Source organism: Ranitomeya variabilis, chromosome 1 (genome assembly GCF_051348905.1).
Source record: "Ranitomeya variabilis isolate aRanVar5 chromosome 1, aRanVar5.hap1, whole genome shotgun sequence".
In the NCBI taxonomy this organism is placed as follows: Eukaryota; Metazoa; Chordata; class Amphibia; order Anura; family Dendrobatidae; genus Ranitomeya; species Ranitomeya variabilis.
In genome coordinates this window covers 776,150,862-776,164,869 of record NC_135232.1, presented here as the reverse complement: position 1 = coordinate 776,164,869, position 14,008 = coordinate 776,150,862, and the positions used below count along the sequence as shown (strand labels likewise).

At 44.9% G+C, this 14,008-nt stretch overlaps 1 protein-coding gene across 8 annotated transcripts in view; it reads left to right on the top strand.

Moving 5' to 3' along the window:
• Positions 1 to 13,503, top strand: part of TCF3 (transcription factor 3) — a 131,605-nt gene extending 118,102 nt beyond the window's left edge. For all 8 annotated transcript variants that reach the window (XM_077272203.1, XM_077272183.1, XM_077272154.1 and 5 more), the window contains 2 exons: positions 3,882 to 4,019; positions 13,027 to 13,503. In XM_077272203.1, coding sequence (XP_077128318.1) covers positions 3,882 to 4,018 — 137 coding nt within the window. In that variant the 3' untranslated portion in view covers position 4,019; positions 13,027 to 13,503. The remainder of the gene's footprint in view (positions 1 to 3,881; positions 4,020 to 13,026) is intronic.
• The last annotated feature ends 505 nt before the right edge of the window (positions 13,504 to 14,008 follow it).

Here is a 14,008-nt window from a genome sequence, read left to right as displayed (position 1 = left end):
TAAACCTGATCGAAAACTGCTGCGAATCCGCAGCGGCCAATCCACTGCGGATCCGCAGGCAAATCTGCACTGTGTGCACATAACCTTTGGATTGGACCACGTATTAAAGGTATCAAGCCTAAATATAAGGTGGACTTCCTACTGAAAGAAGCAACACTCGTGCTTGAGATCAGTTAGCTGTGCATACAGTTGCTCAAAGGTATCTTTGGACACAGTCAAGCACCAATGTTTATGTAATGAAATGTCACGGTCATAGGACACTTTAAAAAAAAAAAAAAAAAAAAAACTCTGTGCCAGAACTTTTCACTGTTTAAACACAACCAGTTAGGTCGATCTCTTGTCCAGTGTAGCATGGCTCCAAAATTATATGCATTCCTGTGTTATTTTGTACAGGCTCTTGCTTACACCATTGCAATTCTTTGAATTGAGTCAAAAGGGTATTCCCATCTCCAAGATCCTATCCCAGTACATATTAGGTGTAAAGGTACCTTCACACTGAACAACTTAACAACGATAGCGATCCGTGACGTTGCAGCGTCCTGGATAGCGATATCGTTGTGTTTGACACGCAGCAGCGATCAGGATCCCGCTGTGATATCGTTGGTCGGAACTAGAAGTCCAGAACTTTATTTGGTCGTCAGATCGGCGTGTATCGTTGTTTGACAGCAAAAGCAACGATGCCAGCAATGTTTTACAATGGTAACCAGGGTAAACATCGGGTTACTAAGTGCAGGGCCACGCTTAGTAACCCGATATTTACCCTTGTTACCATTGTAAAGGTAAAAAAAAAAACACTACATACTCACCTTCTGATGTCTGTCACGTCCCCCGGCGTCCCCGCTGCTGCTCAGAGCTTCCTGCACTGAGTGTGTCAGTGCCGGCCGTAAAGCAAAGCACAGCGGTGACGTCACCGCTCTGCTTTACGGCCGGCGCTTACACAGTGCAGGGAAGCGGACGCCGGGGGACCCGACAGACACCGGAATGTAAGTATGTTGTGTTTGTTTTTTTATTACATTTACACTGGTAACCAGGGTAAACATTGGGTTACTAAGCGCGGCCCTGCGCTTAGTAACCCGATGTTTACCCTGGTTACCCGGGGACTTCGGCATCGTTGGTCGCTGGAGAGCTGTCTGTGTGACAGCTCTCCAGCGACCACACAACGACGAAACAGCGACGCTGCAGCGATCGGCATCGTTGTCTATATCGCTGCAGCGTCGCTTAATGTGTCGGTACCTTAATGTTATTCACAAATACTTCCAATTAGAAATGTAGTATAGTTTTTCTGATTCACTATGTCTCTTTACTAGCAACTAGGCAACCCCCACATGTACTCAGGCTGGCTAATAGCTGTAAATCATTCAGCTGAGGCGATGAAAACTTAATCTCCGAACACTAACAAATACTCGGAGATCACCCGAGCAACGAGTACACTCGCTCATCACTACTCTTTACTCATGTGCAAGCATTGCAGATTTTCCATGGTTACGATCACTACCAACTAGCTAACTTGTCACGATCAGTGGTTGTAACCATGGATACCTAAAGTCTTGCAATGCCTGCACAAGAGGAAAAAGATGGTGAATCAGAAAAACTATACTACTACATATTGGGATGGATCTTGAAGATTGGAATTCCCCTTTGTTTGTTGGACACGTTTGTGCTCAATGCTATTTCCCTCTGAAAAAGTGTACCATAGCTGCTCTGGTAAATTGAAAGCTGAACTTTCAATGGCATGGGCAGCAAAGACACTAAAGGTACCTTCACACGAAGCGACGCTGCAGCGATAGCGACAACGATGCCGATCGCTGCAGCGTCGCTGTTTGATCGCTGGAGAGCTGTCACACAGACCGCTCTCCAGCGACCAATGATGCCGAGGTCCCCGGGTAACCAGGGTAAACATCGGGTTGCCAAGCGCAGGGCCGCGCTTAGTAACCCGATGTTTACCCTGGTTACCAGCGTAAAAGTAAAAAAAACAAACACTACATACTCACCTGCGCGTCCCCCAGCGTCTGCTTCCTTACACTGACTGAGCTCCGGCCCTAACAGCACAGCGGTGACGTCACCGCTGTGCTTTCACTTTAGGGCCGGCGCTCAGTAAGTGTCAGGAAGCAGACGCTGGGGGACGCGCAGGTGAGCATGTACTGTTTGTTTTTTTTACTTTTACACTGGTAACCAGGGTAAACATCGGGTTACTAAGCGCGGCCCTGCGCTTAGTAACCCGATGTTTACCCTGGTTACCAGTGTAAAATATCGCTGGTATCGTTGCTTTTGCTGTCAAACACAACGATACACAGCGATCGGACGACCAAATAAAGTTCTGAACTTTATTCAGCGACCAGCGACATCACAGCAGGATCCTGATCGCTGCTGCGTGTCAAACACAACGATATCGCTAGCGAGGACGCTGCAACGTCACGGATCGCTAGCGATATCGTTACAAAGTCGTTTCGTGTGAAGGTACCTTTACTATGAGCCAGTTTTAAAGAATGAGCTTTGTATACGTATTATCCTGTACAGACCATACAAGGAACAGCGGGGGGTGTTTTTTTTTTTTTTTTTTTTGTTGCTTGTGCAGTGTTCTAAGGAAGTCTGTAATCGATTTAGAGATCAAACCACATGTTGAGTTTTAGTGAACAGGGATAATTAAATTCTCCTCTGGCTTTGCTCCTACCTTCAGTTAGATATAATTATTGATGGTGCAATTGTAGATGAGTTACTGTGGGAACAATTTTAATGTGTGTGTGTTGATATAAACAAAGTATTTTATATAGCAAAAGAGAAATATTCCACCTTAAGTTCTTTTTTTGTGTGTATGTATGTATGTGTGTGTGTGTGAATATATAGATAGATAGATAGTTCACCCTCTAATATCTGTCCTATATCTATCTTATCATAACACTTTGCTTGGAGGGAATCTGCTAGAATGATCTCGCCTCTTAAGCCATCTACATAGACATGCAGGTCAGTGCTTTGCCTGATCATGAGTAGCACAGTAGAGCAGAGCTGAGCTTTGTTTAATTATAAATACAGCTGCAGCTCTCCCAGCGCTGTCAACTCAGCTGTACTCCCTTCTCCCCCAAATAAAAGCTGAATGTGATCTGGCACAGCTCTGCAGTAGAGCTGACAGCACTATGAGAGGAGAACTGCTTGTCTGTTAGTTGTAAACACACACAGCTCTGCAGTGAGATCAGAAGAGCAGCCATTACGTATCACTCTGGTAACTACCCTTTTCATTTAAAATAAGCTCAGGAGGCAGATTCTCATGCAGATCAGTGTCCGGCCATAGAGCTTAATGGCTAATTTACATATTAAGAAAAACTTTGATTACTATGGAATAAAATTGGCTTTTAGATTATCAAGGTATCATTTTATTAACCTTCCTATGACCCACATGCCCATGTAGATGGATTAGGAGGGTTGATCCTTCCCAACAGATTCCCTCTAAAATCTTTTGCTTTCTTCTGTATAAATATCTAGTAGCTATATCTGCCCACCGCCTTAAGGTGTTAGTGTTACATAATTGTCTTATATAAGCTGTAATAACTATTATCTTCCTTGCTATTACAACTTTTACTCCATTTTCTATTTTTTTTCGGGGAGTCAAAACGTAACTGTTTGTTGCTGAATGCTTGTCTTTATTAGTTTAACCACTTCATGGTAACTTGAATATAGTTGGAAGTGCACGTTTCTGTAGTGCGTTAACATTTATAAATCACATTTTAAACTGTAAATTTGCTTTTTTTAATATATACCTTATTGAATGAAAACCATTTGAATGTAAAAAGAATTGCAACTCCATTAAGATGCTGCTGACCATCTAATCCATACTTAAAATATTAGCACATCAATCCACTACATTTAACAATTACTTTTCTTCATAGAGCGAAATCTAAACCCGAAGGCTGCTTGTCTGAAAAGGCGCGAGGAAGAAAAGGTGTCAGGTGTGGATCCACAGATGGGGCTGCCTGGAGGACTGCCTGGTCTTGGGGACTCTCATAACCCAGTGGGCCATATGTAAAGTGAGTAACCCCTGTTTCATTCAATACCCTATCCAAAGACAATACCCTGTCATTAATTTCTATCCCTGGCACTTATGATATATAAAGTTAATCTTTCCATTTATAGTTTTGTTCTCTTGGTCCCACTCCTGAAATTGACTGTAAAATACTGAGATTACACTAACGTGAATAAAGACTCAGGTTGTTATCTTTTCTTCCAGTACTGAAGACTTCCAAGCCTCTTGTCAATTTTGTAGTTCATCTTTGTATGTTTTCTATTTTCTAATGGATGCGTTTCCAGAGTATGTGCTTTGAGCACTGGTGACTGGAAGTAAACTGTATGCTCTACAGCTCTGGCAAAAATTAAGAGACCACTGCACAGTTTTATAAAAATCCGCTTCTCTACATGTCTGACAGCCATTCCATTCCAGTGTCAGTTAAATTCCAACCAGAGTACACCTCATTCTACTTAATGTGCTTCTGATTAGGTGATCACCTGAACCTGATCTTATTTAACGAAGGAAAGTATAAAAAACACTGCTGTGGTGTTTGCAATCCTCTTGCTGACAACTTTTGACAAGCTGGATGGCAAAACAAGTGCTATTAATATCCCAAAAGTAATAGGAATGAAAAAAAAACTTTTAACCATGCCAAAGGAGTTGAAAAGAAAAGTCTTGAGTGAGGAAAAGAAGGGCTCAATTCTGGCTTTGCTAGCAGATGTACACAGTGAGCGTCATGTTGCCTCCATCCTTAAAATTTCTAAGACTGCAGTCCATTACAACAAGGTCAAGCACCAGACATTGGGGACAACAAATCTACAGATCAGCAGAGAGCGAAAACGACTGACCGGGATGACCGTCATCTTATTCGAATGTCCCTCAGCAACCGCAGGATGACATCAAGTGACCTACAAAAGAAATGGCAGCTGGGGTGAAGTGCACTGCAAGAATAGTTTGTAACAGGCTCCTAGAGGCAGGACTCAAGTCTTGTAAAGCTAGAAAAAAAGCATTTCATCAATGAGAAGCAAAGGAGAGCAAGGCTGAAGTTTGCCAAAGACCATAAGGATTGGACCATAAAGGACTCGAGCAAGGTAATCTTTTCTGATGAGTCTATTTTCAGCTTTGCCCAATACCTGGTCTAATGGTTAGACGTAGACATGGAGAGGCGTACAAGCCACAGTGTCTTGCACCCACTGTGAAAGTTGGTGGAGGATCGGTGAAGATCTGGGGATGCTTCAGCAAGGCTGGAATTGGGCAGGTTGTTTTTTGTGAAGGATGTATGAATCAAGCCAGCATACAAGGTTATCCTGGAAAAAACAGTTGATTCCTTCTGCTCAGGCAATGTTCCCCAACTCTGAGGACTGTTTTTTCCAGCAGGACAATACGCGATGCCACACTGCTAGGTCAATCAAGGTGTGGATGAAGGACCACCTCATCAAATCTCTGTCATGGCCGCCCAATCTCCAGACCTGAACCCTATTAAAAACTTCTGGAATATAATCAAGATGAAGATGGATAGTCTGAAGACATCAAACAAAGAACTGCTTACATTTTTGTACCAGGAGTGGCATAAGTTCACCCAAAAGCAGTGTGAAAGACTGGTGGATAGCATGCCAAGACGCATGAAAGCTGTGATTAAAAATCATAATTATTCCACAAAATATTGATTTCTGAACTCTCCCGGAGTTAAAACATTAGTATTGTTGTTTCTAAATGATTATGAACTTTTTTTTTTTTTTTGCATTATTTGAGGTCTGCAAGCAATGCATTTTTTTGTTATTTTGACCATTTCTCATTTTCAGAAAATAAATACAACATTTATTGCTTGGAGCTTCGGAGACATGTTGTCAGTAGTATGTAGAGTAAAAGAACAACTTACATTTTACTCAAAAATATACCTATAAAGAGAAAAATCAGAGAAACTGAACATTTTGCAGTGGTCTCTTAATTTTTGCCAGAGCTGTATATGGCTTTGCCAGTAGTTTAGAATTCCCTTTTATGTAAACATTTCCATAGATAAAAGTACTTTCTCCTACGCCTCATTGAGGGACACAGGACCATGGGTGTTATGCTGTTGCCACTAGGAGGACACTAAGTAATACAGAAAAAATAGCTCCTCCCCTGCAGTATACACCCTCCTGCTGGCTCCAAGTGAACCAGTTCTTGCTCAGTGTGTGTTGGAGGCACTTGGGTCTGCTTTCAGACCCCACCGTTTTTATTTTTTATTCTATTTTTCCCTTAACGGAGCGAATGGGGGCGACGGACCCTTTCTAGGTTCCGATCTCCCCCGCACCATCAACAGGCAAGAACACGGAGCTCCCTCCCCGTACCCTTTCCTGCACCGTTGGATGCCAGCCCTGAGCTCACTTTACTGGCGACGGTTCCTTCGCGTGCCGATCTTCCCCCCCCCCCCCCCCCCCTCCATAGCAGGTGACCACATGGAGTAGCCCTCCATTTACCTCTCCTGGAGCCAGGTGCATAGCCGGACATGATGTTTATGGCGTCCGTGCAGCCCCCCACTGCATCACCACTGTTATAGCGGATGATGGAAGGCGGCAGAAGCTCTCCACCCCTTCCCTGACTATGGCGATGGTGGATTGAGCACCGGCCCACCGCATCTACCGTGAGTACACCTGCGGGGCCGAGGCACTGGGGGGTCCTGGTCCCTGGGATAAGGGAGGTCCGCAGATACCTTTAAAGCCTGGGTCCGTGGGTCACGTCGCACAAATAGCAGCAGCGGCGCTACAGGCCGCAACCACAAGCTTAAAATTTAGCCCCCGGCTTTTCCCTCTCCAGGCCGGAACCTTGACTCTGCCCATTGGCAGTTACTGCCGCCCACTCTCTGGCGCTTCTCGTTCTGCGAGAAGCGCCTTCTCTTCCTGATCTCGGCGGCCATCTTTTGAACACAGGCTGATGCTGCAGCGCTGCTCCAGCGTTTTGAATCACAGCTTCAGGAAGCGATTTCTATGGACATTGCGGACCTCCCCCGGGGACTCAAGACACAGGACCTGGGTAAGCTGCAGAAACATAGCTTAACCCTCCTCTGCTAGTAAGCGCTCTCCTCAAGGCTGCACTATGTCTCAATCAAAGCCTAACAAAGTCTGGGAAAACCCACACTGTGTTTTTTGCTGCTTGTAAGGTATCTCTACCCCGGGGTCACAATACTGCGTTATGCTCAGCTTGTGAACTGGTGACTACTCAGGAACCACCTGTTACTGATGCCGAACCCAGTGAGCCTAGTCCCCCTGAGTGTGCTACCTCTCTTACCCGGTCTATGGCATCCCTGGCCAAAGCGTTAGACTCGTTCCGATACCCTTCCTCTAACCAGGGCACTCTTACGGACAACGCTTCCGATGATCAGAACCCCTTGTACACTAGGGGTCGTACCTTACCAAAGAAGTCTCGCTCTTCCAGGAAAAGGACTCATGCCTTGTCCCCAGACCATCACCGGGTATCGGGTTCTGAGAGTTCCATTTCTCGCTCCCCCTCCCCTCGGGCTAGTAAAGAACCTGTCTCAGAGGACAATTCTCACACGTTCCTAGATCAGGAATTTCAACACGATCAGGAGACTCTCGACTCTCTCATTGAGTCAGTAAACAAGGCCCTGCAGCTAGATGAGGAACCTTTTATCTAAAACGGATCATGCTGTGTCCTTTAAGAGGACCAAGCGGGCTCACAGTGTTCGCCAATCATCACGAATTTAAGGAAATCGTTGAATCTCATAGGATCCGTCCAGATAAACGCTTCACAGGGCAAAAGCCCATGGAGTCAAAATATCCCTTTGCTCCTGAGCTAAGAAAAGATTGGTCATAGTCTCCTCCGGTAGATCCTCCAGTATCGCGCCTAGCTACTTAATCTATTTTATCCTCTTCAGAGGGCGCCTCGATAAAAAACCCCACCGAACGTCAGATCGACAATATGGCTCGTTGAGCCTTTGAAGCCTCAGCAGCCGCACTCTTTCAATCTTTTGCCGCTATTTGGGTGGCTAAGGCTATGACCCATTGGGCCGAGGTCTTGTCTTCAGCTGTTCTGGATACCAATCTTCCCCCCGAGGTAGCAGACCTTGCTACTCAGATAGCCACAGTTGGGGATTTTCTAGTGACCGCGTCTCTGGATGCCGCTGACTGCGCTTCTCAAGCAGCAAACGCCATCACCATTCGGAGGCCCTTATGGCTCAGGGACTGGCGTGCGGATTCTGCTTCCAAAAAGTAATTGACTTCTTAACCATATCAGAGCAGTCGCCTTTTTGGCGAAAAACTCGATCAATTAATTTCCAACGCCACTGGAGGGGAGAGTAAATTTCTCCCACAACAGAGACCATTTCGGCCCTTTCGGAACCCGCAACAGCAGGCTCAGTCCCGATTTTATTTTTATTTTTTTTATTTTTTTCCGTTCCAACTCAAATTGGTCCTCTACTTCCATATCTTCCGGACTCGGCCTGGCACAACGTAGGGATAGAGGTCCTCAGACTCCCTGTGGTATCCGGGGGACACACTCAAAGTAGGCGGCCGCCTGCTTTCCTTCAGCGACGCGTTGCTCTCGGTCGTTCATGATGAATGGGTCCGTGACCTAGAGTCCTCCGGATACAAGATAGCATTCTCCTCTCTCCCAACAAATCGTTTTTTTCCTGTCTTCTCCTCCCAGGGCAAAGGCATCAGAGTTCTTCCGAGCTATAAGCTCTCTAAAAGAAGACTGGGTTATTATCCTGGTCTCTCAGAGCGAAAGGTTTCAAGGTTTTTATTCAAACCTGTTCATTGTTCCAAAGTAGGAAGGTACAGTATGGCCCATACTGGACCTAAAACTGCCGAACAAGTTCGCCAGGATACGACTGTTCCGAATGGAATCGCTTCGTTCTGTCATCGCCTCCATGGAAAAAGGCGAGTTCCTGGTGTCTATAGACATCCAGGACGCGTACTTCCACGTTCCAATTTTCCCCTCTCACCAGAGGTTCCTTCGCTTCGCAGTTCAGGAACACTACTTCCAATTCGTTGCTTTGCCCTTCGGCCTCGCCACCACACCCAGGGTATTCACCAAGGTCATGGCGGCTGCCGTGGCCATCCTTCACACCTGAGGCGTGGTGGTGCTACCGTACCTAGACGATATCCTCATCAAACGCCCCTCTTTCTGCGCCTGCAAGGAGGCCTTGAACATCACAATGGATTCTCTTTATCGCCTGGGTTGGAAGATAAACTTCAAAAAATCTTCCCCAGTACCGGCTCAGCGAATTTCCTTTCTAGGAATGATACTGGACTCGTCCCAGGGGTTGGTACTTCTTCCCTCGAAAAAGATCTCTGCCTTACAGCAGGAAAATCAGAAGCTCTCAACCTCGCACTCTCTCTGTGCTTCAGTATGAGAGTCCTTGGCAGGATGGTAGCAGCTATGGAGGTGGTTCTATTTGCCCAATTACACCTCCGTCCCTTACAGCATGCCCTCCTGGCTGTTTGGGACAGGAACCCGTCCTCCCTCGACCGTCGGTTCTTCCTTCCTCAGCGAGTCAGTCTCTCAGGTGGTGGACATTGAAGTCCTCCCTGAATCAAGGGAAGTCTTTTCTTCCAGTACATTGGCTAGTTGTGACAACAGATGCCAGTCTTCTAGGCTGGGGAGCGGTGTTCTTACATCACACTGCTCAGGGCCGCTGGTCACTTCAGGTTAGCCCTTCTCCAGTTCCATCCCTCCCTGGCGGTCGTCCCATCATGATTCAGTCCGGCAATGCCACTGCAGTGGCATACATCAACCAACAGGGGGGAACCCGCAGCATGGCAGCCATGAGCGAGGTAGGCTACATTCTCCGTTGGGCCGAGGAAAACCGCTCAATGATTTCTGCGGTTCACATCCCGGGAGTGGACAAATGGGAAGCAGATTTCCTCAGTCTTCAAAGCCTCGACTCCGGGGAGTGGTCTCTTCATCTGGAGATCTTCCACCAGATCTGCTGTCGTTGGCGAACTCCGGACGTGGATCTGATGGCCTCACGGCTAAATTCCAAAGTTCCCGACTTCATAGCTCGGTCCCACAATCCAACAACCATCGGGGCAGATGCACTCGTACTCCCGTGGCATCATTTTCGGCTTCCGTACATATTTCCCCCGCTCCCCTTACTCTTGAGTCATCAAGATCAACAGAGCAGAGGGAGTACTGGTAATCCTGATTGCGTCAGATTGGCCGCGCTGGTCGTGGTACGCGGAACTAGTTCAACTAGTCGTCGATGTTCCCTGGTGATTACCGAATCGCGCAGACCTGCTATCACAGGGCCCCATTTACCACCAGAACTCCGAGGCCCTGTGTTAGACGGCATGGCCGTTGAGTCCTGGGTTCTAACCCAGGCAGGTTTCTCTCCGGAAGTCATCTCTACCATGATCAGCGCTAGAAAGCATACGTCTGTGTATTTATCATCGCACTTGGGAAACCTTCTTTTCCTGGTGCAACGACCGGGGACGTTCTCCTCTTGAATTTTCCATTCCTTCCATCCTCGAATTTTTACAAACTGGTTTGGACTTGGGTCTCGCCCTTAGTTCTCTCAAGGGACAGATTTCAGCCCTGTCCGTTCTTTTCCAACGCAGGATTGCCAACAGATTACAAGTGAAGACGTTCATTCAGGGAGTCTCCCATAAGGTGCCGCCCTATAAGATGCCGTTGGAACCATGGGACCTTAATCTGGTCCTCGGAGTCTTGCAAGAAGCTCCTTTTGAACCTCTACAGGAGGTTTCCCTGTCCTTTCTTTCATGGCAGGTTGCCTTCCAGGTTGCGGTCACGTCCATTAGACGAGTCTCAGAGCTGGCGGCTTTGTCTTGTCAAGTTCCGTTCCTGATTTTTCATCAGGATAAGGTGGTTTTGAGAACATCCCCGTCCTTTTTGCCAAAGTACATCGCTTTGAGAAGGCCCCCCCCCACACACTGGATTTAGAGAGAGATCTCAAGAGGTATGTCTTGCAGATGGCGTTCTTCCGCAGGTCAGATGCTCTGTTTGTGCTCCTGGAAGGGCCAAGGATGGGGTTTCCCGCTTCCAAGGCGACAATAGCCAAATGGATTCGTTCAGCTATTCAGGAGTCCTACCGAGTCAGAGGTCATCCTGTCCCAGCAGGGATTAAGGCTCATTCCACTCGGTCAGTGGGTGCGTCTTGGGACATCCGGCACCAAGCTTCGGCAGCACAAGTTTGCAGAGCTGCGACCTGGTCCAGTCTGCGTACCTTTACAAAACATTACCATATTCATTCTCAGGCCTCGGCAGATGCGACTTTCGGCAGACGAATTTTGCAGGCGGCTGTGCAGCATCTGTAACCTGTGGGTACAAGGAGCAATTACAGATGATTGTTCCCCACCCAGGGACTGCTTTAGGACGTCCCATGGTCCTGTGTACCCCAATGAGGCGTAGGAGAAACAGGGATTTCTGTGTACTCACCGTAAAATCCTTTTCTCTGAGCCAATCATTGGGGGACACAGCACCCACCCTGTTAGCCTAACGGCTTTGGTTTTCTGTGTTGGCTTGGTTTTGACGTAGTTCGTCCTGGTTAAATGTTAAGCTCCTACTGCTTTGTTACCGAACTGGTTCACTTGGAGCCAGCAGGAGGGTGTATACTGCAGGGGAGGAGCTATTCTTTCTGTATTAGTGTCCTCCTAGTGGCAGCAGCATAACACCCATGGTCCTGTGTCCCCCAATGATTGGCTCGGAGAAAAGGATTTTACGGTGAGTACACAAAAATACCTGTTTTGTAGATACTTTGCTTTCCCAAATCCTTATGTAACTATATATGAAAATGAAGTATTTCTCCCAGAAAATTATTGCAATTAAGCATGTTATGTTATACACATGTTTTCCTTTGAGTGAATTGGAACACAAAAAGAGGAAAAAATGGCAAATTGGACATAATTTCTTTCACACACAACCCCAAAAATGGGCCGGGCAAAATTGTTCCATTTCGACATGTTGGCTATTCTGCAATTTCAAATGTACAGTGTGCTGGAGATATAAGCCGCAATTCATAAGCACCAGGGATTTTTGAATTTTCCGGCTGGTTTTGATGAGGGGCCACTGTCGCTCCTGTTTCACTGATGAGTGGCGTGTGCCTCATTACAGATCTTACTCCTGTCACAGGCTAAGATTTCTAGAGTAAGGTGTGCCACAGCTCATTATGAATTATCTTTGGCATCTCGACCCTGCCATACCTCTGCTCTGTACACTTAGGCCCAGCTGGGAGAAACAGCGTGAAAATGCCAAAAGTGGCAACACTTTTTAACTCCACCTTGTGCCAAAATTTTGCAGCTTTTTATGCCATAATTCTGCTGTAAAGGCTTTGATGAATCGAGGTCATAAGGGGTGCATTTAAAGCGCAACTGTCACTTTAATTTTTATTGAGATAAAAGATGGCAGCTACTGAAAAGATTCTACGTACATAGGAGAAGGAGGATGGCGCTCTGTCTCTAGCTCCTCCTGTCTGCATACAATCTCATCAGTAGCCACCACCATCTCCTGTCTCAGTAATGGGAAAGTGTCTTCACTGAATACAGATTTTACCTCCGAATTGAGAATTCTGATAATGTCTGATCAATTCTGGCAGAGAAAGAAGCAAATTTCTCTGATATGTATTGCAGAGTTGCTTATTTTCATGTGTGCTATTGAATTACGAAGTAAAAATTAAAACTACGGTTACTTCTTAAGACTCTTTCTGCAATCAAGCTTAAATACCTTTTTTTTTTTTTATTTACACTTTGTCTTCTGTTACTCTATGTAGTTCCCAAACCCATTTTCTCCAGGTTAGGTCAACTTTGCTTATGTATGTCACCACAAGGATTATTCTCACCTTTTTATAAAGATACTAGATGGTGGCCCTATTCTAACGCATCGGGTATTCTAGAACATGTATGTATGTATGTATGTATGTATGTATGTATGTATGTATGTATCAGCCACATAGTATATAGCACAGGCATGTAGTATATAGCAGACAAATAGTACGTGGCCTGTATAAGATACATGAAGATGAATAACAATTATTTATGCTGTTTATTTTAATTTTTTTTTTCTTCTCTCAACAGTTTCATCATGTTTGCTGGATTTTTTACATCATACGTTGGGTTATTTTTATATATATATAAATATAATTCTAATTTTTAAAAAGGTTTTACAATTTTTGTTTTGAGATAAAAAAACAAACTTCGAGACATGGAATTCTTTGTGGCCTTGACTATATATTTTCCTGAGAAATGGACTCTAATGACTGAGTTTTACAGTGGGAAGAGATAATGAAAAAAATAAACTGACTTGGATTGACGTCTCAACTTTGAACTTGTGCTCAAAGAAAGCAGAGAAGTCATCAGGAATTTGCCTTAACTGAAAAAGAGAACTTATTTAAGCGGTGAAAGTTGTAGAAAGTTTTCCCAGAAGTTATCCGCCCCGCTCTGCTGGGAGTAATGAGTATTTTCCCGACCTTGTGCCTACACTTCTTAGAAAAAAAGCAAGAGAAGTTTTGTTGGAATAAAAAAATAAAATAAAAAAAAAACAACAAAAAAAAATAAGATAGGCATGTGAGTTATTTGTTTTTTTCTTTTAAGTTAGAACAAATAGAAAATATTTTTTCAGGTTTGTTTTTAGAAATGGGTTTTTTTTTAAATAAAATTCGAACAAAATTTTTTTTTACAAAAAAATCTAGATAAGAGCTACAGTGGTCTATCCTTATCTTGACTCCCTTATAATACCTCAACCACTGTGCTGTCTACCTTTCCTAGGGTCTATTTTTCCATCGGATTTAAGTCTCCCTATTCACAAAATTTTGCTAGCTGTAATAATTTTAGGAGCTGAAATTGGTAACACCTGTGGTGCTACGAATAAAAGTTTCTCTGTACAAATATATATCATATGTTTGATAAATCAAAAGGTAAGATTCCTGTGAAAAGCAGGCATCTTGTGCAGCTCAGGGTAGGACTTGAAAAGTACAGGTAACTTAGTAATTTTTTTTTTTTTTTTTTTGCTTGCTCCCAGGTTTTTATGACTTTGGGTTCTGAAAATTTTTAAGTCCGA